This window comes from Larus michahellis, unplaced genomic scaffold, assembly GCF_964199755.1.
Source record: "Larus michahellis unplaced genomic scaffold, bLarMic1.1 SCAFFOLD_117, whole genome shotgun sequence".
Taxonomy (NCBI): Eukaryota; Metazoa; Chordata; class Aves; order Charadriiformes; family Laridae; genus Larus; species Larus michahellis.
This window is the reverse complement of record NW_027436403.1, coordinates 426,687-453,244: the sequence shown is the minus strand read 5'-3', so window position 1 is coordinate 453,244 and position 26,558 is coordinate 426,687. Positions and strand designations below refer to the sequence as shown.

General features: G+C 54.0%; 2 protein-coding genes across 2 annotated transcripts; one reads left to right on the top strand and one right to left on the bottom strand.

Moving 5' to 3' along the window:
- Window positions 1-9,845: 9,845 nt before the first annotated feature.
- LOC141737412 (olfactory receptor 14J1-like) lies at window positions 9,846-11,420 on the bottom strand. Its single transcript, XM_074572104.1, has one exon. The coding sequence runs from the start codon at window positions 11,418-11,420 to the stop codon at window positions 10,494-10,496; it is 927 nt and encodes a 308-aa protein (XP_074428205.1). The 3' UTR covers window positions 9,846-10,493.
- A 12,598-nt stretch (window positions 11,421-24,018) lies between these two features.
- LOC141737406 (olfactory receptor 14J1-like) lies at window positions 24,019-25,664 on the top strand. Its single transcript, XM_074572097.1, has one exon. The coding sequence runs from the start codon at window positions 24,019-24,021 to the stop codon at window positions 24,946-24,948; it is 930 nt and encodes a 309-aa protein (XP_074428198.1). The 3' UTR covers window positions 24,949-25,664.
- The last annotated feature ends 894 nt before the right edge of the window (window positions 25,665-26,558 follow it).

Genomic DNA, 26,558 nt, shown 5'->3' with positions numbered 1-26,558 from the left:
AAAGCGAGGGAAAGAGGTGTCAGGCTCGGGGCCAGCCAGCTCACAGCCTCTCGGCATGCTCCTTGCCCAGGAGGTGACAGATGCAGGCATCCACAAACAGCCCAGACAGACAGCGCCATCACGGCTGCGGAGCTGGGCCGTGCCCCAGTTTCAGACTGCCAGCCTTACTCTGCTCCCGGGGCAGGGCTGGAGCAGAAACGGGGACACGGGAAGGACTCAGCACCAGGGCTGTGGCCACCTAACCCCCACAAAGGGATGGCACCCCAGAGCCCAGAACACCATCTGCCAGCCTGGTGGCACAAGAGGATCCCGTGGAGAGGAAGGGAGGTTCTCCCAAAGGAGACCAGTCCAAGGTGAAGGGCTGATTTTTCATCCCAGGGCCAGAACCCCACGAGGTACCAGCTCCCAGGGAAAGCTGGCCCTGGATGGCCTCCCTCGCGAGGGCACCGACACATTCCCATGGGAGCCTCGGGGCTCAGGGCAGCCCCAGCATCATGACCCGGGAGTCCGGGATGCCACATTGTGCCTCGAGCCTTGAGGAGGGGCTCTCGCTGCAGCCCCCAGCCCTGCCCAGCCGCCCCCACAGCCCAGCAGCTCCAGCTTTTGACACTGACAGCCCCGCTGCGACCCCTCGGGAAGCAGCTCCCAAACCTCTTACCCTTGGTGGAGAGACACAGGAGGGAGGGGAACAAGCTGCTCAGCTCCAAGCTGACGGCCACGGTGCAGCAGCCCGCCATGGCGCTTGCCGCTTGCCCTCAGCTCAGAAAAAAGGGCTGCTCTTTGCAGCTCCTCGCCCAAAACTCCTCTCCGACGTGCCCCTGCTCTGCCTGTCAGCGAGGGTCCCCCAGCGCAGCCCAGCTGCCTCCCGACCCCGCTCCTGGCCGTGGAGCAGCTCCGAAGGGCAGCAGTGGGGAGCCCCTGAGCAGTGCCCAGCGGTGCCCAGGCCTCACCGGGAAGTGCCGGCACCGCCACGGCGCTGGGGAGACCTCCCTGGGACGTGCGGCGTCCCTCTGTGACATCAGCCCGCGTCACCTGAAGGTGCCTTAGGACACCAGCAGGGAGGGGGCACAGCTGGGCAAAGAGGAGACGGGGTTCCCCTCTTGTCCTGGGAATTCTCCCCAGGGCCTTTCCAAAAAGCCCCTCTGCCCCCTGCACCACCATGTCTCTGCGACTGGCAGCCCCCCCGGGCAGGTGCCTTTTGGGCTTCGGCTGCGGTCGGGCACTTCCAAGAGATGGGATCCAAGGCCTGGGGGAGGCAACAAGGCCGGGGGGGTTGTTCCCAGGGCTGGGTGGGGACCAGTTTGGGGGCCGGGGGGTGTTCTTTGGTACCCAGCTGGCGACCCCCTCCCACTCTATAGGGCACCCCCTCCACTCTATGGGGCCCTCCACATTTGCCATCCACCCCAAATTTCGGCACCCACAAATTTGTCCCTCACCACCCCCAAAAGCAACCCCCAAATCTATGGGAACCCTCCCACAGATAGGCCCCCGCCCCCCATGTGGGCCCCCCTCCAAATCTGGGGACACCCCCCCGCCCCTGCTGTGCTCGCTCTGCTGCTCTGCTCCTCTCCAGGGGACCCAGGCGTCCGGGTGCCCCCGCCCCGGCAGCGGGGGGGAAGTGAGGAGGGACGGGGGTCGCCCGGACGCCTGGGGCCCTCCAGGACACCCCCCACCACCCCCCTCAAGGCTCGTGCATGCCTCAGTTTCTCCTGAGAGCGTGCGGGGCAGTCTATGGGTGCCCTCAGGCCCCCTCGCCCCCGCCAGTGTCACCTCAGCCACCCAGAATGTCCCCTAAACGCCCCCCAATGTGCTCTCAGCCCCCCGTACTCCCTCACCAATGTCCCCTTAGCCCCCCATGTCCCCTTGAAATCACTCTGGGGCCCCTCAGTCCCCGCAAGGCCCCAAAATGTCTCCTCAGCTCCCCCATGCCCCTTCAGCCCCCGCCACTACCCACAGCACCCCCAGCCCCCCACGAACGCTCATGCAAACCCCCGTGCAAAGTCCCCTTGCGTGACATCTACCTCACTCCCCCAGCCCCTAAACCCCACCTCAGCCCCCTCCCCACACCCCAATCTTCCACCCCCCACAAGCCCTCGTGCCAACGCTCACATACCATCACCCACCCCCTCCCACACCCCCCAAATTCCCCCTCAGATCCCACCCCCAAGCCCCTCCTTGGCAGGCCCTCGGCACCCCCCTGGCCCCTACCAACCCTTGTGTGAATCCTGTCCAGGTACGGGCAGCGATTGGCACCGCTGAGAGCAGCAGCCACCCTCCCTGCCGGGGCACCCGGGGTGGCAGGTCTCAGGGGGTGGGAGCAGGACTGAGACCCAGCTGCAGGGCAGGGCTTGTGCGAGCCCCCCTCACGCACCCACCCTGCCCCGCCCTGCCCATCCCCATCCCCCGCCCCCTTCCAACCCCCCAAACCCTCCCCCACACCATCAATAAAAGCCCTTGAAACAAAAGTCGTTGAGAGATACTGCTTTATTCGGTGTCGGGGGCTAGGGGGAAGAACCCACAAACCTAGCACCCCTTACCGGGGATATTTATCCATTATTTATACACAAAATATTCTCATTATTCCGCCTACCTAATCCATAACTCCACCCAGGCTTACGTATTTATTAGGATGACTTGATAGTCGTTTTCCACACGTGTATCAAATTTTGCTGTGTCGGCAAAACACTTCTGCGCAAGCCTGAGTGTCTCGGTGGTCGTCCGGGTAAGGAGACCCTTCCTCACGTTATCCTTTTAAGGCACTGAGTCATCTCAGTGTAATAAGTAACTAAAGGTGATTTGCTGATCAAACAAGTTAAGCAAGAGGAACGAACCCATTGTGGCAGTCTTGAGAACTCCCTGTTTAACCAGAAGAGACATGTCCACAATGTTATCTTGCTACACCAACATGGGAACTCCTGTTTGACAAAAAGCTTAACCACAATGTTATCGGAATGTATTATTTTGAGCTGATTCTGTGACCGACATTTTATCTAAACTACCTCAAGCAAGAAGCTACAGAGGGGGGGCAGGACTGAGACCCAGCTGCAGGGCAGGGCTTGTGCGAGCCCCCCTCACGCACCCACCCCGCCCCGCCCTGCCCATCCCCATCCCCCGCCCCCTTCCAACCCCCCAAACAAAAGGAACTCAAAGAAGTCTGCAGGTTAGTGAGCGGGGCCCTATGGGGAACAGTAATTGCCCAGGCATTCACTGGCCAGGCAAAGAAACAAGGTGCCAGCAGCCTGGAGGATCTTGACACACCTTCTTAGCAGAGCTGCCTGGTGGGCCAGGAAGGGTGATGCTCACCTAGACCTGGTCCTGGCCAACAAGGAAGGGCTGGTCAGGGATGTGATAACAAGTGTCAGCCTTGCTGGAGTGACCAGGAACTAGCGGGCTCCCAGATGCCAAAGAGGAGTGAGGAAGGCCAGCAGAGGAACACGCATGGGTGGCTCCAGAGGAGAAGACTTTTGATGTACTGGGGGGACTGATCCAAGCGGTGCCATGGCAAGCAGCTTTGACGGGTGAAGGAGCTGGGGAAATCCTATAGGCGTTGCAGCACAGCCTCCTCCAAGCACAAGAATGATGTCTTGGAATGCCCATGAAGGGAAACACTCATCTCAGGAGGCTGCTGGTATAAAGTGACTGGGCGGCAGGGCACAAAGGCAGCACACAGGAGGTGCAAGAGGGGAAGCTGCAGAGGAGGCGTTTGGAAACCTGTCCCCAGGATGGGGGGAGGATGGCAAAGCCAAAGCTCCCAGAGGCTTGAGAGTTGCAGGGATGGGGAGAACATGCAAAATGAGCTGGTAGAGGCTCAGAGGGTCATGCGAAACGAGTCACACTCTGCCTGGAGGCCTGCAACAAGTGGGCACTGCAGAGGTTTGCATCTTGACTGTGTGCCTCAGCCTAGGAGATGGGCATTCCCCCTGCTGGGGGTGGCTGTGCCAGTCCATCCACATGGGTCTAGAGGGTGCAGACTCTTTCTGAAGACATTCTGGTAATGCAAAAAACGTTTGGATTAATGCAGAACTGGCTCTTCAAAATCAAACATTTCATTCACTTGGCCTCTTTGCTTGGACATCCTTTCATTTTGACTGCTCTCCTGAAATCTCTCCAATGAGCCACAGAAGAATTGAAGACTAAAGGGAACTTTTGCCCAGACGTGGCTCCTCATGGTGTTTTACGTGGAGATGAGCCCTCTGGTGCCGAGTTCCTGAACTGCAGATCCTGAAAGACTGAGCAAGCCTCTCGAGAAGTAAAAGCAAACCTCCAGGTTTCTGAGGGTGTTACCAGACCCTGCTGCAGTCCGTCACCGAAGAGACCATGGAGAGAAGGAGCAGACAAAGTTCCTGCCCCTGTGGTCTGGTGAAGCAGAAAGTCAGAGACGCTTGGTCTGGGAAGAAATGTAAATGTGGAAATCACTGTGAAAGGCCTTGATGTTCTTCACCAAGCAGGATGGCCAAGCCTGGATGCCCATCCCCTGGGGAGGGATGTCCATTGCCTCTTGAGATGCTCTGGGGTCTTTTTGGGTGATGTGGGAGTGATGAGGTGCCAGGTGCAGGTCAGCAGTAGGACACCTCCCAGGCTCTGTGGAGGGTGGGTGAGGAGGCAAGAAGGCACTGGAGCTGTAAGGACCTGGTGTCCTCTCCTGGGTCTCAGTGGAAGAGACAGAAGCCATAGCTGAGCGGACAAGGGTCTCTGTTCTGTTGGGGTGTCAAAGCCCCACCACGGCCCTTGGCCATCCCCACCGCACCTGCAGTTAGCAAATTCAACAGTGGCCATACAATATCTTTGTTCCTTCTTTAACTGTTCCTGAAGGAGGAGCAGCTCATCCTTGTGCCCTTGAACTCCTTTGCACGTGTTCTAGCTCTGTGTGAGCTCGGACTTTCCTAAATCCAACTCTATTTCTGAATTCTACCTTTTTTTTTTTCTTTTTAATCCTTACATCTGCCTCTTGCATGTTTCCTTTTTTCTATGGAGCTTCCCCATCACTTTCCTGTTTCCCCAGGCTTCTCTCCTGATAGCTCTGCCTGTTGTCCTGATGACTGTTCTGCACACTCTCATACTTGAAAGACACTGTCCTTGAAGAACTGCTGTACCGAGCTCTGCTGCCCTTCTGTGCTGCTCACACGGGCTCCCCCCAGAAAAGTCACAAGACTAGGCCAAAGTCTGCTCCTCTGAGGTCTGGCATCTGCACTCTTCTATTCCCCTTCCCCTTGGGAGGTGAGACCTAATTATGTCATGGTCACGACAGCCAGGGCTGACACTGGTTTTCACATCCATGTCCAGCTCTTCCTTCTTTGAGAGTAACAGCTGCAGATGAGTGTCACCATTGTTGGCCAATCCAGCAGCTGTGCTAGAAAGGCCTGTATCTCAAGCTGTGCCTTGAGCAAGACCCTCCAGAAACATCCGGGAGTGCTTGAATGCTGTTGTGGTCCCCTTCCACTGAATTCCAGGGTAATTAAACTCCGCAAGGGTCTTTAATAGGTTCTTTGTCTCCCACTGCAATGTCACCCTTTACAGTCTCTCCTCGAATGCTCCCTCACCAGGGCTCACCCAACTTGTTCCTCCCAGAGAAGAGCTCCACACATCTCAGCAGCTCCTTCACAAGCCCCCAAGACCTCAATTGTGCAAAGGCGTTGCTTCAGAGTTGGAGTGGATGGCAGATAGTCATGTGAAGAAGAAATGAGGTTCTCTCAAAGAGAACAAACCCTACTTTCCAAACAGAGCTGGGCTGTGCAGTCTGAGCAGGAGAGGGGTTTGCTGTCTGTTGTGTCTCTGCAGCCCTGAGGGCCTGTGCTGGAGGTGAAGCTGATCTCAGGAAGGAAGACCGCTGATGGTCAGACAGTGGAGCTCTGCCAGGAAATGTGAAAAAATTATACACGTTTAAAGTAAGAGTACGACTTCATCAGCTGAAACAATGGAACACTTTAAAAAAGTTGTCATTGTTTTCCCATGAGATCAAAATGAGGAGTCTTCAGAGTGTGCGTCAATAGCAAGAGGAAAGCTGTAGACCTTCCAGACCAGGAGAACTCTATTTGCATTGTCAGTGCTCCCTCTCAGGCTGTGCATTTGATCTCCCTCATCTTTCACGTATTTCCACCTCTCCCAACTAAACTGACCCTGTCTGCAGTCACCTTTCCAGCAGCGCATCTGCACAGAAGCACTTGCAATTGCTCTCTAGATTTCCCCTGCCCTTCCTCTTTGGTCATGCAGACACCTCTCAGCAGTCCAGTTGCTGCTTTGAGCTTCAGGCAGTTAAAACCTTGCCTATCTTCCAGTAGTCTGCCTCATTCTGTCTTTAGCACGATCTTTAGGTGTGCTAATTTGATAATTTTTCACCTCTCTAAAACATTTTTTGCATGGTTATGCCTTGTGGAAGGTGAACATCATTGGTGGCAGATTGTACTTGGCACACAGTTGAGGAGTGGTTTATTTTAGTGGTGAAATTTATCAGGTTTTTTTGTTTGTTCAAAAATAAAAAAAAATCCTCTTTGCCTGTGTGCAGCAGGTCTCTGAGGAAAGCAGGTGGGAGCTGGTGCAAAGGAGCTGGAACATCCAGCTGCAGACTGCGGTGGAGAAGTGTGATGGAAGGAAAAGGGATGCAAGTCCCAGGTGGCCGATGAGAGCCATGGTGGGGTTGGGGAGGTTGGCCGTCCTGTGTGGGGGGTGTGATGCTGAGTGAAGGACACCGGTGGGACAGTGCCCAGCCTTGCTGGGGGTGTGCAAGGAGGCCAGGAGGCCCCCCCAGTGCCTTAGGACAACATGTCTCCTCACAGGCCTTGGTGGCAGAGACCATTGCTGTGCCCCAGGGGACAAAGACTTGCGTTCTCTTGGTGACTTCCAGCCTTGCCAGTGCCCTTTGCCATCTCCACCACAGCTTGTCCTATCCTGTCCCACAGCTGCTTCTTTTTCCCTGCCGGCTGGAGACACCCATCTCCCTTCCCCACCTTGCTCTCACCCTGGCAGTTCCAGACACTCACTGACTTCTGTCCACCCTCACACTCTGCTCCTTGACACACAGAGACATGGACTCATCTCCGACTCCTTCTGCAGGACTTGTGGAAAGGGATCCTGCTGCTGCAGGAAATACAATGGCTGCCATAGGATGGAGGATACCAGCCCTCCCTGCAGGATGGGCATCACACACTCGCCATGCCCATCCAAATCCAGGACTGGGGTCAGGGACCCAGGCATCTTGGCTCTGCTGGAAATCCCTCCAGTGAGTCCAGAAATCCCAAGACATTTCACTGCTGGGAAGGCAAATGCTGGCTGAAGCCTTGGGACCATTAGTGTGGATGTCCCACCACCTACGGAAGAGTCCAGGAAAGTTTCCAGGAAGAAGAGACCTCACAGGCACCAAACGCAGACACAAGCCTCATCCTGGCCTAAAAACGTATGCAGAAGGAAATGACCTCACAAACACAGACCCCAGTCATGGGGCCTGCTGGTGGACAATCATGTGCCCAAGGAACCATAACCTCAGAAGCAACCTCTAGCTGCTGGCATGTTCCATACATGCTGGCATGGTCCATCCTGTGTGTTGCATTCATACCCATGCTGCTGGCATGTCCCGTACTTGGGACCTCACAGGAACCAAGCCTGGTCATCAACCCTCTGCTGGCCTAAGGGGTGCTCTAGAACACAGGCCTTCAAACACCCAGGAGCTTGCTCATGGTCTCTCAGGTCCTCAGGCAGCAGCACCCTCACAACTGGCATTCAGGCCATTCGCCTGCTGCGGGGCTATCAAGGGCTCGGGCAGACGTGACCTCCAAATCAATAGCTGCCTGCTTCTGGCCTATCAGAGATTGTGGCAGCACTGACCTCCTAACCAACATCCACACCATGTGCCTGCTGCTGGCCTGTCAGGTGCTCATGAAGGAACAGCCTCGTAGGCACCGAACCCAGCCTTGAGCCGGGGGTTGGCCTGCCACCTGCAGAGACAGGGGTGACCCCAAAATAGCATCCAAAGCAGATGCCCGCTGTTAGAGTAGCAGTGACCTCACAATCAACATGCCAGACCTTGGCCTGCTGCTGGCCTGTTGGGTTCTCAGGCAGAAGGCACCTCACAAGCATCTACCCGAGACATTGCTGGACTGCCATGTCCTCACAGAATTATGTAGATTGAAAGGGATCTTTGGAGATCATCTAGTTCAATCCCCCTGCACTAGAGGGAGTCAGCCAGAGCAAGTCACTTAAGAAGATGTCCAGGCTGGTTTTTAGTATCTCCACAGCAGGACACTCCACAGCCTCTCAGGGCCTCCTGTGCCAGGGTCATGTGCCTTTGATGCCGAAACCGGTTTTCTTGAGTTCAGTTGGAATTTTCTTATTTTTGAGGATTGGGGCTTAGCACATAAGCCCTGTGTGGGGATGGTGAGGGAGATGGGCTTCTTCAACCTGGTGAACCTCCTCCAGCGAGGGTCACCGTCCAAAAGGGATAACCTCACTCCAAGTATGGGAGAGAGATGGATGGCATATGATAGATATAAACACATGGAAGGATTTGGCTGAAGAGATTCTTAGCCTGCTGAAAGACCAGGGCATTCTTCCAACTGCCTGAAGCTCAAAGCAGCACCTGGGGAGTTTAGAGGGATGTGCCTGAGCGAGGAGTAAGGGGACGGGGAAACTGGAGAGCAAGGGGAAGGCCGGCCCTGCTGCCCCATTAACGGTCCAATGGCTCCACCATGCTGGAAGCGCATGGGACAGGTGTGGTCAAGAGTGGGGAGACATGGCCCTGGCAAAGTGCCCTGGCAGCCCTCAGGGCTCTGTCCCCCTCAGCCCTCCTCTTTTGGTGGCCTCCCGCAGTGTCTGGGCCACAGGTGGTCTGTGTCCCCTCAGTGCCAGCCCCTCTCCCCAGGCCAGCACAAGAGTCCTGCTCCAGGCACAGAGCAGCCTGCCCAGAGTGGGGACCTGCAGAAAGAGGTTTCTCCTTCTCATGGATTCCTCCCTGCAGGCACAGAAATGCTCCCTAGCTCTTCTCCAGGGACACCCCTTCTCCTGGGACAGCCTTTCCCCAAGTGAGCGTGTCCAGGCTGGCCTGGCTGGACATTCCTGGTTCCCACCCCATGCTCCATGCAGGGCCCTGATCTGGTGGTGCTGCTCTGCAGAGGGAGGGGGCTGTGGTGCCCTGGGGCCATGGGGTGGCCCTGCACTGGCCATGCTGGTCAGGATGGGGAGCAAGCAGACAGAAAAGGATCACTGGTGCTGAGCCCCCTTCCATCTCCCCTGATTGCTCAGTAGCCAAGGACAGGGCTTGGCAGGATACTGGGATGTCTCCAGTGTCTGAAAGGGCAGGGAAGGGCTGCCCTAGATCAATCCCACTGGGTTTCCAGGACACTGGGCTGAACCATTGTTTAGTCTTATGTCTCTTTTGCCTGCTGGATCCTGGCATTGCAGGAGCCTCGTTAGCCCACGGGCTCTTCAGGTTCACCTTTCCTTCAACGACACTCCACCTTGGATGGTCACTCATTTGATGAGGTGCCAATCACTGCTCACCCAGACTCACTCACTTTTCTGGGAGATCCCCTGAGCTCTCCTGGTAACTCCAGGTTCCTCTCCAGGATAGCATTGGCCATCAGCCCCACCACAAGTGGGACAATACCAGGAAGGATAAGCAAAAACCATTTGCACTCTGCTTGGACATGTGCCACCAAGAAGGGAGCTCTAGGTCCAGCCTTTCATCCCTAACAGATTCCCATGCAACTCTGACCCTAGAACACCATGAGGACTTTTCATGGAACAGTTCCTTGGGTGTGTTCCTGATACCAGCTTTGGAAGAGTCATTCAGCCTCTGCCCCTGCCTTGAGGAGTCCCCTCTGACACACTGGTTCACATGGCCTGTTCCTGCCTGCAGCCACAGGGGTGCCACTGTAGAGACAACAGGACTGTCACAAGGTACACGAGGCCTTAGGGGGAACACAAAGGCAAGGGCACAGCAGGACAGTGGGGATGTGAGGAGAGACCAGCACTGAAAGGCCTCGTCCTGCTGCTGTCCTTGGCCATGGCTCCAGGGAAGCAGCAGCCCCGACTCGCAGGTGGCACAGACAGAGTGCCCAGCGAGGCAGCCAGGGGCAGCCCCAAGGGCCCCTGGGGCTGATCCTCCATGGGGCAGATGGACATTTGCCTACTGAACCCCTCCTGCATACTGGGGTTGCTTGACCAGCTCCAGAGGAGAAGTAAAGAGATGGGAGCTGAGACAAATAGGTTTTTTCCACGTTTCTTTATTGAGCTTTTTTAAAAAGGGAGCCTGGATCCATATATAAATAAGATCTTTGGGTCAAGAAAAAAAGAAGTAGAAGGCCAAGAATAATAACATCACAGGTCTCCGACAAAAAAGAAAACACATAAAAACAAAGAAACAAACCAAACCAAAATAAAACAAAAACAAAACCAAAAAAAATCCCACAAAGAGAAAGTAAAGAAACATATGAAAAAAAGTTCATCCTGGCTTTTCCCGAGATACAGTGCAACCCCACTGGCATAATGGGCACCTTATTAATCTAAAGGAGATGGGATCCCAATAGCTTCCTCAGGGCATCCTTGAGCTCTTTGTTCCTCATGCTGTAGATGAGGGGGTTCACTGCTGGAGGCACCACTGAGTACAGCACTGCCACCACCAGATCCAGGGATGACCATGAGATGGAGGGGGGCTTCAAGTGAGCAAATAATCCAGTGCTGACAAGCAGGGAGACCACGGCCAGGTGAGGGAGGCACGTGGAAAAGGCTTTGTGCCGTCCCTGCTCAGAGGGGATCCTCAGCACGGCCCTGAAGATCTGCACATAGGACAGCACCATGAACACAAAACAAACAAAAGCTAAAGAACAACCTAATACAAGAAGCCAAACTTCTCTGAGGTAGGAATGTGAGCAGGAGAGCTTGAGGATTTGTGGGATTTCACAGAAGAACTGGTCCACAGCATTGCCCTGGCAGAGGGGCAGGGAAAATGTACTGGCCGTGTGCAGGAGAGCAGTGAGAAACCCACTGCCCCAGGCAGCTGCTGCCATGTGGACACAAGCTCTGCTGCCCATCAGGGTCCCGTAGTGCAGGGGTTTGCAGATGGCAACATAGCGGTCATAGGACATGACAGTGAGAAGATAAAACTCTGCTGACATAAAAAAGAAAAAGAGAAAGACCTGTGCTACACATCCCCAGTAGGAGATGGCCCTGTTGTCCCAGAGGGAATTGGCCATGGATTTGGGGACAGTGGTGGAGATGCAGCCAAGGTCGAGGAGGGCGAGGCTGAGGAGGAAGAAGTACATGGGGGTGTGGAGGCGGTGGTCACAGGCGATGGTGGTGATGATGAGGCCGTTGGCCAGGAGGGCAGCCAGGTAGATGCCCAGGAAGAGCCCGAAGTGCAAGAGCTGCAGCTCCCGTGTGTCTGCGAATGCCAGGAGGAGGAACTGGCTGATGGAGCTGCTGTTGCACATGTGCTTAGTCCATGCATGGGGGTCTGTTTAAAGAGGAGAAGACATTCACAAGTTAAGGCAGACTTCGTTGATCCCATCCTATTCCCTTTTCCAAAATTTTCCCCAAAATGACTTCTCTTTCCATGGAATAATTTCATTCAGACCCTTTTTGTGAGATCAGCTTTGTGCTGCTGAGGGCAGTATCTTTGTAGGGGCAGGGATCCAGATGTTGATTTCCAATACTCTCTGGATTATTCACCTCTAAAAGAAACAGAGTTGGATTTTCAATTCCTTCTCCTCAACTGAGAGATGAATTTTTGTGTCCCATCGCCCACCCAGACAACCCAGAGCAGAAGTTTGGAAGAAGAGGGTCCTTCCCTTTCAGGTAGCCCCTGCCGTGCTGTGCTTCTTGAAAAGTCTCCTGTGAATGTCCTGCAGTAATCTGCAGCTGTGAGCAGCTCTCACCCATGCAGCACCCTCTCAATAGCAGGACCCTTCCCTGCTGCGTCCCCACATGCCCGTGGGGTCTCCCCAGGCTGGATGAGAGCTGACCCTGCAGGCGGCAGAGTCCCTGCCCCGGCACACAGACCCATGGGATGCAGGGACCGTGCTCTGAAAGACAGCCCTGGGCACCCCTGGCTGCACACCCAGCTTATCAGCTCTTCACATTTCATACCAGCCCCCTCTGCCCCCTTACAGATCCCAGAAGCTGTGGCTGTGCCAGCTTTAGGAGATGCCTCCAGGAACTCCACCTGCATTGCCCTGCACCCAGAGACTCACCCTGTCAAGGGCCGCAAAGATTTCTCCTCCAGTGAGCTCTCAGTCGTCCTCCCAATCCTGACAGCTTTAAGCTCTCTCTCTGCCTCGCTCATCTCCCTGAGACACCCTGGCAGTGCCCTCAGCCCTGCTGCGCTTGGCAGAGGAGCTGCTCCTGGGCAGAGCCGTCTCTCTGCAGCGCTGCCCGCTTGCCATCAGCTCCCTCCATGCCAGGAGCCCAGCCCAGCTCAGCAGCAGAGGACCAGCCCAAGGCCTTTTAATGACCCCTCTGGTGGGTTTCATGCCAAGTCCATGAACTTCAGTCGCTGAGAGGAAGTTGAAGAAACCTCTCAAGGAGTCAAAGTCAAATTCAAACTCCAAAGTTTCTTGTAGTATTAATGGGTCCCACTGAGGGACACCACTAAGACATTGTCCCCAGGGTCTGGTTAGCGCAGAAACCTGGAGGCAGTGATGACAGGTTGGGAAAAGCAGGCTGAAGGTCTGATGCTGAGTAAACCTGGATGTGTTTCATTAGCGCAAAGGGCCAAGCCTAGACCCCATCACCCAAAGGGCCAAGGCACGACCCCCAGCCCCCAGGAAGGGAGATCCTGTCCCTCACTCATTCCTCAGGGCTCTTCCTGGCACAGTGGGATGTGGAGATGTGCAATGCCAAGGACAGGGCTATGGTACGACACCTCCCAGGCTCCTGAGTATGGACAAGGAGGCAATGAGACCCCAGTGCTGGAAGGACTGGTTGTCTCCTCATAGGCGTCAGGACAACAGCCATAGCCCAAGGCATGAAGAGGTTGGCTCTGTCAGGGGCCTTTCAGCTTTGCCACATCCCTCTGTCTTCTCCACCACAGGCTGTCCTACGGTGTCCCATCACCTCTGCCTCTTTCCCTGCAGGCTGTAGTCATCCACCCGGCTGCCCCACCTTGCTCTCACCTTCCTTTGCTCAGATCTCTCCATACTTCCTGGCTCTTCCTTGAAACACAAAGCCTTAGGCTGATCCAGGCTCCTTCTGGGTGTCATGTTGCACCACAGCATTGCCCTTGGGGTGACATTTCTTTCTCCTTGTGTCCAGTCTGCACCTCCCCAGCTGCATGTTGGGGCATTATTTCTTTCTCATGCTGTTTTCCACTACAGAGAAAAGCTCCACCAGCTCTGAAAGCACCCTTCAAGCACGCTCAGGCTTCTCCTGTACTGTCCTCAGTCTCCACACCACTGTGCCCAGGGCCCTCAGCCTCCTGATACTGCTCAAGTGCTTGAGGCCTGCAAACCCCATCTTGGGAGAGCTCTGGGCTCTCTCCACGCTGTTTGCAGATGAAAACATAGTGGTCATAGGCCAAGAAAGATGGAGGGAGACTTTTTACCAAGGCCTGTAACAGCAGAACAAGGGACAATGGCTTTAAACTGAATGATGGTAGATTTAGATTGGACATAAGGAAGAAATGCTTTATGATGAGTGTGGCGAGACCCTGGAACAGGTTGCCCAGAGTAGCTGTGGATGCCCCATCCCTGGAAGTATCCAAGGTCAGGAGCTTTGAGCAACTAGAACTAATGAAAGATGTCCCTGCCCATGGCAGGGGGGTTGGACTAGATGATTGTTTAGGACTTTTCCAAGCACAACCATTCTATGATTCTTTGATTCATCCAACTGAGGAGGGGGGTTTCTGAATCAGAGGTCTGACACTCGTGCTGGGAAGCCAGAAAGCACATTTTTGGATTGTGCAAGACTTGCCGTGGGATTTCTAGGAAAGGACCAAAGGAAGGGAAAGGTTGGGATCAAGGTGGTTTGTGGAGGAAGAAGCATGGGAAAACAGAGAGAAAAGGGATGAAATGAGATGGTCATGTGTAAACAGGTGGCTGGTGAGGACACTTCCCTGGCTGTGGCCCACAACTGATCACCACAGCCTGTCCTGTTTTCTTAATACCTCCTTTTCCAAGAGCTTTGTGGGGCGAGGGAGATCTCTGCTCTCTCTGCACAGATGGAGGTTCAAGTGCCAGACACTGGAGTGGGAACCACAAGTCATCAGATCTTTTGTACTTTGGGGGGCCAGCAACTGGTGATAATGGTGCATATGCATATAACATTGGTGCGTATGTTAGTGGTTTACCCACAAGCAAACACCAGAGAAACCAGAAAGTAGAATACGCCTGCGGGGGCCTAATTTTGGACTGGACACTAGAGGGACCACAACATCTGCAACTTGGGTACTGGAAGAAAAAGGTAGCCCAGACCACCTCCTAGAGAAACTGGGGCGTCACAGTATCATAGAATTGTCTAGGTTGGAAGGGACCTTTCAGATCAGCAAGTCCAACCATCAACCTAACACTGACAGAAACCATCACTGAACCATGTCGCTAAGCACTACGTTAACCCGTCTAATTGGAAATACCTCCAGGGATGGGGATTCCACCACTTCCCTGGGCAGCCTGTTCCAATATTTGATAACCCTTTCAGTGCTTCCTAATTTCCTAATATCCAGTCTAAGCATCCTGTGGCGCAACTTGAGGCCGTTTCCTCTTGTCCTATCACTTGTTAGTTGGGAGAAGAGACCGACCCCCACCTCTCTACACCCTCCTTTCAGGGAGTTGCAGAGAGCAAGAAGGTCTCCCCTCAGCCTCCTTTTCTCCACGCTGAACACCCCCATTTCCCTCAGACGCTCCTCACAAGACTTGTGCTCCAGACCCCTCGCCAGCTCCCTTGCCCTTCTCTGGACCCGCTCCAGCCCCACAACGTCTTTCCTGTAGTGAGGGGCCTAAAACTGGACACAGCACTCCAGGTGGGGCCTCACCAGTGCCCAGCACAGGGGGACGATCACTTCCATGGTCCAACTCACCACACTGTTCCTGGTAAAGGCCAGGATGCTGTTGGCCTTCTTGGCCACCTGGGCAAACTGCTGGCTCGTAGTCTTTCTCTTCACTGACAGAAGAAACAGACTTTCGTTTCTCTTTGGTGCTTCTCTCTAACCCAAACGAATATGCAGCACTAAAGTGGGTTTCCCTACATGGAGCAGCTTTGCACAATGTCTGCTCCAAGAGGGGAAATATCTCAGACTGCAGCCGGAAATGGGTGAAGGTGTGGAGGATAAATGTGTTGCTTCTGACACTATTTGATCTGCATACAATACAAAAAGGCAGGGAAGGCTAACCACCATGAAAGAAACAGGAAAACTGCCCATCAATGAAGCTCTGCAGAAGGAGGATGGAGCCGTACGTAACATGAGGTGATATCATTGGGATCAGCACCTAGAGAAGACTTCTGTAGGGAAGACTTTCACCTGCTCTAGGTGACCCTGCTCTGGCAGGGGGTTGGACTAGACGATCTCCCGAGGTCCCTTCCAACCCTTATCATTTGGTGATTCTGTGACTTTTCAAATTCCTCAGAAAGAGGACAATGTTGTAACCCAGCTGCAGCACTGTGTTAATGCAGAACTGGCTATTGAAAATCCAGTATTTCATTCACTTGGGCTCTTGGCTTTGGCATCTTTTCACTTTGACTCCACTCCTGACACCTCTCTCATGAACCCCATAAGAATGGAAGACTAAAGGAGAATTAGGCTCAGAGCTGGCTCCTTAGGGCGTTTGGCGTGTTAATGAGCCCTCTGGTGCCGAGCTCCTGCACTGCAGATCCTGAAAGACTGAGCAAGCCCCCGGAGAAGTAAAAGTCAGAAGCAAACCTCCAGGTTTCTGGGGGTGTTAGCAGGCCCTGCTGATCTCTGCCTCTGAAGAGACCGAGGAGGGAATGAGCAGACAAAGTTCCTGTCCCTGAGGGCTGGTGAAGCAGGAAAGGATGTCAGAGACACTTGCTACAGGAAGACATTTAAACGTGGAAGTCATTGTGAAAGCCCTTGATTTGCTTCCCCAAGCAGGATGGCCAAGGCCTGACCCCCATCCTTTGGGGAGGGAGCTCCTTTCCCTCTTGGAATGCTCAGGGCTCTGTGTAATGTGTGAGTGTGTGAAGCCGGGTACTGGTCAGCAGGAGGACACTTTGCAGGCTCTGTGGCGGGTGGGTGAGGAGGCAACGAGGTGCTGGAGCTTTAAGGAGCGAGTGCCTTCTCATGGGTCTCAGTGGAAGAGGCAGAAGCCTACTCAGGTCTGTTGGGGTGTCAAGGCCCAAAGCCATGCCCACCGCAGCTACACTGTCCCATGCCTGTGCCAGGTTCTTTAGCTCCAAAAAAAAGCTGTGGATTTATGAGGATTTGCCAATTCCTGTGGGTGTCCCCTCCCAACCTATTTGGTTTCTTCCAAAAGCCTTGTCAATGCTCATTTATCCCCCAAGATTTGCAAGCCCCAGACATGCTAGAATCCTCTATTTAGCTCCACAACCCGGCGCTGAAGTGCATATCCTCCTCATTTTGCTGCCTCAGAGCGAAAATTCAACCTCTGACATTTCAGCATGACACCCCTTGCTATTTCAGGTCCTTCTCCTGCCTTTCACACGCTCATTGCTATGCACACACTGCTCGTTCCCTGCATGCCCATGTGTCTCACAAACCCTTCCTCTTCCCCTGCCGAGATGGGACTTCAAGAGGTTTGTGCATCCTCCACGCCCATGGTCTGAGCTCACAGTCGTCTCAGGGAACCTGTCTCCGACTGCGGCCAGTGTTGTCCTGCCAGCTCAGGGTCTGAGTTCCATTTGAGCCCAAACCATTCCAGTTCCCGCTGCCTCCCTCTTCCCTCTGACGCTGGCTACTGTGTGACACAACTGCTGTACAACTCCAGGCAGGATGGGCCAAAGAGTTTAATTAGCAAATTGGGACCTTTCCCCTTGCTGGAAATGTGAACTTGGCTCTCAATATTTATGTATTGAACTGCTTTGCCACTTTGAAACTGCCTCTCCAAAAAACTAGCCCAGCGTGGTTTTTTTCTAGGTTTGTTTGTGTTCGTTTTAACCCAAATGAACATGCAGCACTGAAGTGACATTCCATAGCATGGAAAGTGGGTTTCCATAGGATTTTGCACAATGTCTGCTGCAAGAGGGGAGATGTCTCAGACTGCAACTGGAAATGGGTGAAGTTGTGAGGAGATAAATGCGTTACATCAGACAATAATTGGTATGAATACAGTAAAAACATGTAGCGAAGGTGAATAAGCAGGAAAAAAAGGAAATCTGCCCAGTCACTGGAGCTCTGCAGAAGGGGGCTGGAGCTGTACGTAACATGAGGTGATACAAGCGGGATCATGACCTAGAGAGGATTTTTAGGCCAGGCTGTGCGAGAGAGTACCCTGACTTCACCCAGATAAACAAGAGGCTCCACAGCGTGCTGAAGCGATGGGAAGAAAGGTCTTGGGGTAAAAGCATGAGAAACAATGGGAGAGATTTGGGTGGCAGAGATTTGAAGTAGTCCTTTCCAGGTCTGAGAAGGCTGAGTTTCAGAGACAAGGGAAAACAGAGAAGCTCTCAAGCATGTTTTCGAATTCGTGGTAGTATCGCTAAGAAGAGAAATTGGACATTGCTGCAAGGGAACTCTTATTCTTCATGAGGATGAACTAAAGTTCTTTTATTTCCTTCCCGACAGTTACTATTACTTGTCAGAGTGGGTGTCATTTTCAGTAGTTACCCTCTGGCATGAAGTTCTTCGAACAGTGGTTTTGCTCTCCCTGCTATCTCTTTGTCATCATTTAAAGATGACACCTTGTAGACAGAATTGCCCTGAATTCATGCCCGCTTCGTATATTTTCTCCCTGGTTCCAGTAAGAGGTGGAGGGGGGGATAGGGTACTTGGTAGAGGCCAAGGTACAGATCCCAGATCTCTGGAAAGGCACAAAGGAAGGCAAATTCTTCATGCGGTGCTGTGACCGGTACCCACTGCTCCTGACCCCTGGAGTACACTGACACAACACCGCTACCTGCATTTCCAGTCTGCTGAGTCCTAACCGTGCAGCAGAGATCCTAGAAGCTCTGAACTGCCTTCGTCTGCCCTGCGTTTCAGCACGTCAAATGAAAGTAACCGAGTCAAAGAGTTGGTTTTGAGCTTCTTCACAGCCTAAAGCACCGCATGGGTAAGGAGCCTGGCCGGGAAATGTAAAGAGTAATCAAAGGTAGGACGAGATACCTACTGAGCACAGGACAATGCCAGCCGGAATTGTCCCATGAGCCTCTACTGTAGAAAGCCTCACCTGTACCTGACTCTCTTCTCCTGGGGCACAATGCAAGGCACAGGCTCATGGAAGGGCTTTTGGGAAAGGGGTTGGTGGGGGAGCCTCTGGTCCAGCCTCTCACCCAAAGGTAGGGTTGTCAATCCCAGGGTCAGGTTGGGTGACATTCTGGGGAGCTGAAAACCTCCAAAGATGGAGATAACAGAGAGTCGATGGGTGTCCTGCTGCAGGGCAACGTCCGCCTACTCCGTTTTTCCTAATATTCGGTATAAAGCTCCATGGAGGATGCTTGCCGCTGTTGCCTCTGCCAAACATCTGCCACAGCAGAAGAGTTTGCCTCCACCTTCATCTCTCCAGGAAGATGTCACCTGCTCTTAGGCTTCCCTGTGCCTCCCCTTCAGCAGACTAAAGAGGACCGGTTGTCTCAGCCTCTCCACACAGCTCATGTGCTTCAGGCCCCTAACCCCATCCCGACAGACTTCCTCTGGACTTTCTCCAGTTTCTCCATCCTCCTTTCACAATGGGATCCATCTATGGCATCCACCATAACTCCCACACCCTTCTGCCCAGGACACTCCTCAGCCAGCCGCGTCACAGCCTGTCCCAGTGCACCGCCTTTGTTCTGCCCCCAGTGCACACCTTGCCCCCTTTGCCTTATGAAACTTCAGGAGGTTTCATTTGGCCAAGTCCCCAGGTGTGTCAAGGTCCCTCTGGACTCAAAGTCCAAATGGTCAACATTGCAGGTTTTGTGGACAGTGCCTCAAACCAGATAAGAATATGGGGAATTGCAGGATCCCACAGGTAATGAAAGAGAATGATTTGCTTAATGGAGTTGCCACCTGAGTTTGAAAATCAGCACACCAACCACCTCAGATATACCCCAAGGTTGTAAGAAAAAAGAAAAGCATGGCCAAGGGGGAATGGATGAATAAGGAAGCCGTTCATTTTGGAGGGGATCTGGATAAAAAAAGAGAAGCAATTGTGGTTTCAAGGAATGAAAGGGATGTGGTCAGGGCTGTCTGGGGGCACCTGTGAAGCACCCTGGCACCTGATGTGAATGACTTCTGTGGTCAGAGACAACCTGAGAGCTTTCCCTAATTTGAAAAAATGAAGGGGAAGAAAGGACAGTCATATTTAGGCTGCATGGGACGTCGGGAGGTGTCTCGAGCAGCCTCCTGCAGGGCCAGACCAGTTACTGAGGGCTTTCTCCAAACACATCCTGGTCACTTGCTAGAAGAGATCCAGTGACATAAACCAAAGAAGTAACCTGGATGTGGTGTAAAAAGTCCTGAGCAGAAGGGGATCGTCACTTCCACTGTCTGTGCTCCTGCTCATACAGCCCGGAATGCTTTTGGCCTCCCTTGCTGACGGCTCATGGTTGTCCCAATGAAACCCAAGGACCACCAAAGTCTTTCCTGCAGAGCTGCTATCCAGCCATGCAGCCCCATGCCCTCTGCCATTGCACAGGATGAGTGCACCTCAAGGGGAGGACTTTGGCTTTGTCATCATTGGATACTGTGTGCTTCCTTTTGGCCCAGCCTTCCAGCCTGTCTTTGTCCTTTGGGTGGAAGCCTTGAGCTCCAGCATCATGTCTGCTCTCCTCCATATGCTGTCATCTACAACTGTTATGAAAAAGCACTCTCTCGTCTCCTCTGGGTCATTACAAACACATTAAACAGGGCAGGTTGCAGGCTAGACCCCTGCAGAACCTTACAATCTACAGGCCTCCAGGCAGTGTAACACGCATTGACCATGTCCCTCCGAGCCCGCCTGTACAGGTGGTTTTAGCTATCCAGTAGCCATCCATGCAGGCATTAGCCATCCTAGCTTGGGCATGAGAGTGTTCTGTGGGACAATGCTGGAAACCTTGCTGACTTCCAGGTCAAAGATAACTACGTCTCTCCTCGCACCTAACAGTCATGGCCTTTCTTCACATAAAGCAAGTCGGATGGCCAGGCAGAGTCTCCCCTGGCTAAATCCTGTCACCTTCTCTTTCGGCCATGAAAGAATTGTGACCTGAGGGGACCTGCTCTGGAGCACAGCCTTTCACTCCCCTGCTCATCCATGGGGCATTTCTGAAAGGTGCATGCAATATTTGGGTGCCGCCAGTCATCAGGGAGTGCCCCCACTTTCAAGGATGATGGAAGGGGCCTCTCTGTGACATCGGCCTGCTCTCTCAGCTCCCTGGGATGCCACCCATCCTGTCCTAGAGACTGGTGAGGATGGTGCTTGCTCAAGTGACTCCTGACTTGATGCCCATCCACCGCTGGTTGTTCTCCTCCAGGGTCCTGCCTCAAGTCACAGAGGCCTGGGAGACCTTGCAGGGAAAGATCGAGGCAAAGAGGACATAGACAATCTCAGACCTATCCACACCTGCTCTCATGAATCTCAGCAGTGGCCACACACTATCTTTGTTTCTTCTTTAACTGTTCCGGATGTTTCAAACACGCATCATGGTGCCCTTGAATTGCCTCTCAAGTTTAGCCTGAGTTTCCATCCTTGCTGTGCCTGGAGGATGCTGTCCTTGGACACCAGCTGTACTGAGCTGTGCCACCATGTCTGGGCAGTGTATGCCATCCCTGCCGGAGTTCTGTCTGCATCAGTAATGGCTCCAGCTCATCCTGTCTGTGCCCCTGGCTGAGGGGATTGCTGCACATTTGGGCTGAAGCACCCCAGCTGTGTCACCAGGCAAGCTCCTACTTGCCTTAAGGAAACCCGGTACCAAGTGTCCAAGACCCCGTGGGGGCAGAGAGTTTGCTTCAGAGCAGAGATGTGGGATTGACAAAAGAGCACTGAATGTCTTGCCAGCCCTGGGACTACAGACCCAGGGTGAAATGTCCTAATTCACTCAATGGAATCATCCCCCGAGCTTGGAAAAATGAGATCCTTCCCTTTCACCCTTCTGGTGTCAACTACTGGGACAAGAAGAGGTGATTCTCCTGCCAACTCTTTTCTAATACAAGAAATGCCACAGGACATAAGTGTATCTCCAGGTGAGGGAGGGAACATCAGCGATTACATCAGCAGGTTGCCCTGGAGCCCCAGGGACACCTGGAGGGAGCCCCGAGGGGGCAGAGAAAGGGCTGCCTTGGGCTGGTCCTCTGCTGCTGAGCTGGGCTGGGCTCCTGGCATGGAGGGAGCTCATGGCAAGCGGGCAGCGCTGCAGAGAGACAGCTCTGCCCAGGAGCAGCTCCTCTGCCAAGCGCAGCAGGGCTGAGGGCACTGCCTGCAGGCAGCGAGGGCAGAGGAGGGAGGCAGAGAGGGTGTAAAGGCAGTCTGGGGTGGGAGGAGAGAGGAGAGCTCAGCTGCAGAAAAATCTTCCCAGCCCTGAACAGGGTAAGTCTCTGGCTGCAGGGCAACGCAGCTGCGGTTCCTGGAATGATCTCCTGAAGCTGGCACATCCCACAGCCTCTGGGATCTATCAGGAGGTCTCTCAGAGGTTCTCCGCCATAGAGAAAAAGGACTTGCTTTGGAGCAGGGCTTCCCCATGGCTCTGTCAAAGGGACAGGGCACATCAGCTGCCTTCACCCGGGGATGGCTGCAGAGTGTGAAGGTGGGTGTGCAGCCAGGGGTCTGTCCTTCAGAGCAGGGTCCCTGCACCCAAGGGTGCTTTGTGCTGTGGCAGGGACTTATCTCCTGTCAGGATCAGCTCTCCGTTTCCCTGAGGAGCTCCCAGCAGCAGTGCGGGGAGAAGGTGTGGGTGGAAGAGGCAGCTCCTGGCAGGAGAGTGTCCTGCTGTCAAGGGGGTGCTGCGTGGGTCAGGGCTGCTCTCAGCTGCACTTCACCCCCAGGACATTTCTGAGGGCACTTTTCAAGGGGAAGCTCAAGGCAGGAATTACGTTACAGATAAGGAGCTTTCCTGCATTTACATTTTATTTTTGTTTCCTAGTGAGAGAGTGGGGAGGTACAAAAACTGATAAATGTATAGGGAGCTCTGAAGTTGGAAGAAGTCAGTGAGACTCCTGAGCTGTAGCTTTGAGTGGTCAGTAGGTCTGCCAGGAACCTCCTGGAGTGCCTTCAGCCACTCCTCTGCCCATGGGCAGCACCAGCATCAGCTCTGCTGGACCCATCGGGGTTGTTCTGACCTGCCCTTTTCCACCTGCAAACAGGAACATGAACCCAGGCAGTGCCCGGCAAACAGGCAGGTTTCTGTGGGGCCAAGGGGAGTGCACAGGGGTTGGGATGGGGTCTGTGAGAGCTGACAGGGAAAAGACATGGGACAGGGAAACACCTCCCAGGAGGAGAATCTCCCGGCAGCAGGGATAGGGTCAGGGAATTTGTGGAAACAAAAACCTGAAATGGCTGTGGGAGGAAGGATTCATGAAACTCCGTATGATCCCCTCCAATGCAGACCCCTTCCTCTGAGCAAGCCCCCTCACCTCCTCTCACGCCCAGCAAAGCCTCAGCCCTCAGGGCTCTGTGGTTCAAGGCATGACCCTCCTGTGAAGCCAGAGCTCCAGCAGAGCCGTGCTGCAGCTCTCTAACCATGTGCCGTGTGTCCATTTTTCTCTCCAGAGCACAGGGGCTGAGAGAACTGGCCCAGCAAAGTTCATGCTGGGGAGGTGACGGGCACAGCAGGGTAGGGGTAACGCTGTCCTGAGTGCCCGGCTGTCTCTGCCCTGGCCTCTCTCAGCCAGACCATCACTGCGTTTTCCCTTGTTTCTCCACTTGTCTGTGATATTGTGATTGTTCTCTTGTTCTCCCAGCCAGGCTCTCTGGGGATGGGAGTTGCAGCAGCCGAGTCAGGCACCGGTCCTGTGATTTCTCCCATGAAAGTGTTTCCCTGGGAATGAAGTGTCCAAGCTCTCCTCTAATGCGTGGGGCTGTGGGCAATGCAGTCTATGTGGCTGGGGAATGAGCTGACTCTCCCTTTCTGACATACCATCACTAGGACACTTGGGTATCCCCTTGGGGTGTCCTTCCACGCACTGAGCTGCCCTCCAGGATGCCAATCTGTCCTGGAGCATCCTGCTGTTACCTGAATGCCCTGTGGAGAAGCGCAGAGACGCTACGACCAAGGAAACGCTGCTGGGTTTGTGAAAGGAGCCATGTGTGTCCTTGGCGAGAAGTGGGGTGCTGAGACCTTGAGAAAGGGTGAGACACTGAGCTCTCGGCAGTGGGTTTCTCTGCTCTCAGCAGTGCCTGGTGTCTTTCCATGTCAACACGCGAGTGCGATTCCCCTCTGTCTCAGAAAGGCACAAGCAGAGGGCAGCTGGGAACAAGACAGAGGGACAGACCAGCTCCCCTCTCTCTGCACTAACCCTCAGACAATCCCCTTGCCTGGCAGGACTCCCTTTGCTGTCCCTGAATGCAGCAGAAATGGTGAGGGTTTCTGAAATGCAAGAGAATCTCCAGCTGAGACGGGAGAGAGCTGTAGAAGAACCTCTCTCCAACACTCTTGCAACTGTGGTTTCATGGCAATGGGAGTGCAGAGACTGACAAGCCCTTTTTCCATGAGGAGAGGTTTATCTGACAAATTGGAACACCAGGACTGGCCACCCCATTCCCACGAATCTGCTGCTGCAGAGCAGGGCTGACTCCTGGGCAGCCAGCGGGCAGAGGTCCCGCTCCTCCTGGCACACTCGGCCAGAAACAGTCTGAGCTCCAGCCACAGAGCTGAATGAAGATCTGATAGAAGTGGAAAAGCAGTGCAGAGTGTGAAGTCTGAGAAATGCTGTTGATTTTGCTCAGAGAAGTCTCCCTTAACTTCTCACTGTCTTTTCCTCCTTGTTCAGTGCTCCACACCCAGAGGCAGCACATGTCCAACAGCAGCTCCATCAGCCAGTTCCTCCTCCTGGCATTCGCAGACACACGGGAGCTGCAGCTCTTGCACTTCGGGCTCTTCCTGGGCATCTACCTGGCTGCCCTCCTGGCCAACGGCCTCATCATCACCTCCATCGCCTGTGACCACCGCCTCCACACCCCCATGTACTTCTTCCTCCTCAACCTCTCTGTTCTTGACCTGGGATCCATCTCCACCACTCTCCCAAAATCCATGGCCAATTCCCTGTGGGACAACAGGGTCATCTCCTACTGGGGATGTGTAGCACAGGTCTTTTTCTTTCTCTTCTTCATTGCAGGGGACTATTGTTTTCTCACCGTCATGTCCTATGACCGCTATGTTGCCATCTGCAAACCCCTGCACTACGGGACCCTGATGGGCAGCAGAGCTTGTGTCCACATGGCAGCAGCTGCCTGGGGCAGTGGGTTTCTCCATGCTCTGCTGCACACGGCCAGTACATTTTCCCTGCCCCTCTGCCAGGGCAATGCTGTGGACCAGTTCTTCTGTGAGATCCCCCAGATCCTCAAGCTCTCCTGCTCAGACTCAGACTACCTCAGAGAAGGTGGGCTTCTTGTGGTTAGTGTCTGTTTAGGCTTTGGTTGTTTCGTTCCCATCGTGCTGTCCTATGTGCAGATCTTCAGGGCCGTGCTGAGGATCCCCTCTGAGCAGGGACGGCACAAAGCCTTTTCCACGTGCCTCCCTCACCTGGCCGTGGTCTCCCTCTTTATCAGCACTGGCATCTTTGCCTACCTGAAGCCCCCCTCCATCTCCTCCCCAGTTCTCGATCTGGTGGTGGCAGTGCTGTACTCAGTGGTGCCTCCAGCAGTGAACCCCCTCATCTACAGCATGAGGAACAAAGAGCTCAAGGATGCCCTGAGGAAACTATTTGAATACAATCCTCCTTAGATTAATAAGGTGTCCACTGTGCCAATGGAGCTCCCACTGCATCTCAGGAAAAAGCAGGACTAATTTTTCTTCATATGTTTCTTTACTTTCTCTTTGTGGGATTTTTTTGTTGTTGTTGTTGTTCTTTTGGGTTTTTTTCTTCGTTTGATTGTTTTTATGTGTTTTGGTTTTTTTGTTCTTGACTTTTGTTATTATTATTCTTGGCTTCCTACTGCTTTTTTTCTTGACCCAAAGACCTCGTTTACAGATGGATCCTGGCTCCCTTTTTAGATAAGCTCAGTAAATATACCTGGAAAAAATTATTTATCTCAGCTCCCATCTCTTCACTTCTCTTCTGCAGCTGGGCGAGCTGCCCCAACACATAAAAGGGGTTCAGGAGGAAAATGTCCAACTGCCCCATTAATGATCAGCCCTGGGGAGCCTTGGGGCTGCCCCTGGCTGCCTCGCTGGGCACTCTGTCTGTGCCGCCTGCGAGTCGGGGCTGCTGCTTCCCTGGAGCCACGGCCAAGGACAGCAGCAGGACGAGGCCTTTCAGTGCTGGTCTCTCCTCACATCCCCACTGTCCTGCTGTGCCCTTGCCTTTGTGTTCCCCCTAAGGCCTCGTGTACCTTGTGACAGTCCTGTTGTCTCTACAGTGGCACCCCTGTGACTGTGGGTAGCAGCAGGCGATGAGAACCTCTTTATCAGAGCTGGTCTCTGTGAAAATAGCACCATAAAATGGCTCCTCAGGGCAGGGCCAGAACGCTGGACGCCTCTTACAAAGCCATTCTCAGGAGTTGCACCCAAGGAGCTGCTCCCTCAAAAGGACTTTTCTCCTCTGTGGTTCTTGATGGTTTCAGGGCAACAGGCTCAGATTCCCATGGGAATATTTTTCAGACCAAGGGCTGAACGAAGACCTCTCTCCATGGTTGAACATGTCTGCTAAACAGCAACTGGTTTTTGACATATGGGCCTGGCACTGCCCCACTTGCAGCAGAGCTGGTGCCAGATTTCATCCTGGAGAAGAATTGGAAGCTGCCAAGAGAGCTCAGGGGATCTGCAGGGACAGTGTGTGAGTGTGGGTGGGCAGTGAGGGGCACCTCATCAAATGAGTGACCATCCAAGGGAATGTCTCCCTGAGGAAAAGATGAACCTGTGGAGCCCATGGGCAAACGAGGCCCCTGCAATGCCAGGAGAGGCTGTGAGGAGCCAGCAGGCAAAGGGACAGAAGACTGGAGAGTGGTTCAGGACACCCTCGTGGAAAGCCCCATGGGCTGGATCTCGTGCAGCCCTCCCCTGCCCTTTGTGCCACTGGAGACACCCCTTGGTCCTGCCCAGCCCGGACCTTTCTCACTGAGCCAGGAGGGAAGATGGAAGGGGGCTCAGCAGTAGTGATCCCTTTCTGGCTGGGTCTGCTCCTCACCCTGACCAGCATGGCCAGTGCAGGGTCACCCCATGGCCCCAGGGCACCACAGCCCCCTCCCTGCGCAGAGCAGCACCGCCAGCTCAGGATCCTGTGGGGAACATGGGGTGCCAGCCTGGATGCACGCACCTGGGGAAACGCTCGCTGGGGAGAAGGGGTGACCAGGGAGAGGAGCAAGGGAGCATTTCTGTGCCTGCCAGGTGCAATT

Coding starts and splice junctions, on each gene's coding strand:
- LOC141737406 (XM_074572097.1), top strand. CDS start 24,019: ATGTCCAACAGCAGCTCCATCAGCCAGTTCCTCCTCCTGGCATTCGCA.
- LOC141737412 (XM_074572104.1), bottom strand. CDS start 11,420: ATGTGCAACAGCAGCTCCATCAGCCAGTTCCTCCTCCTGGCATTCGCA.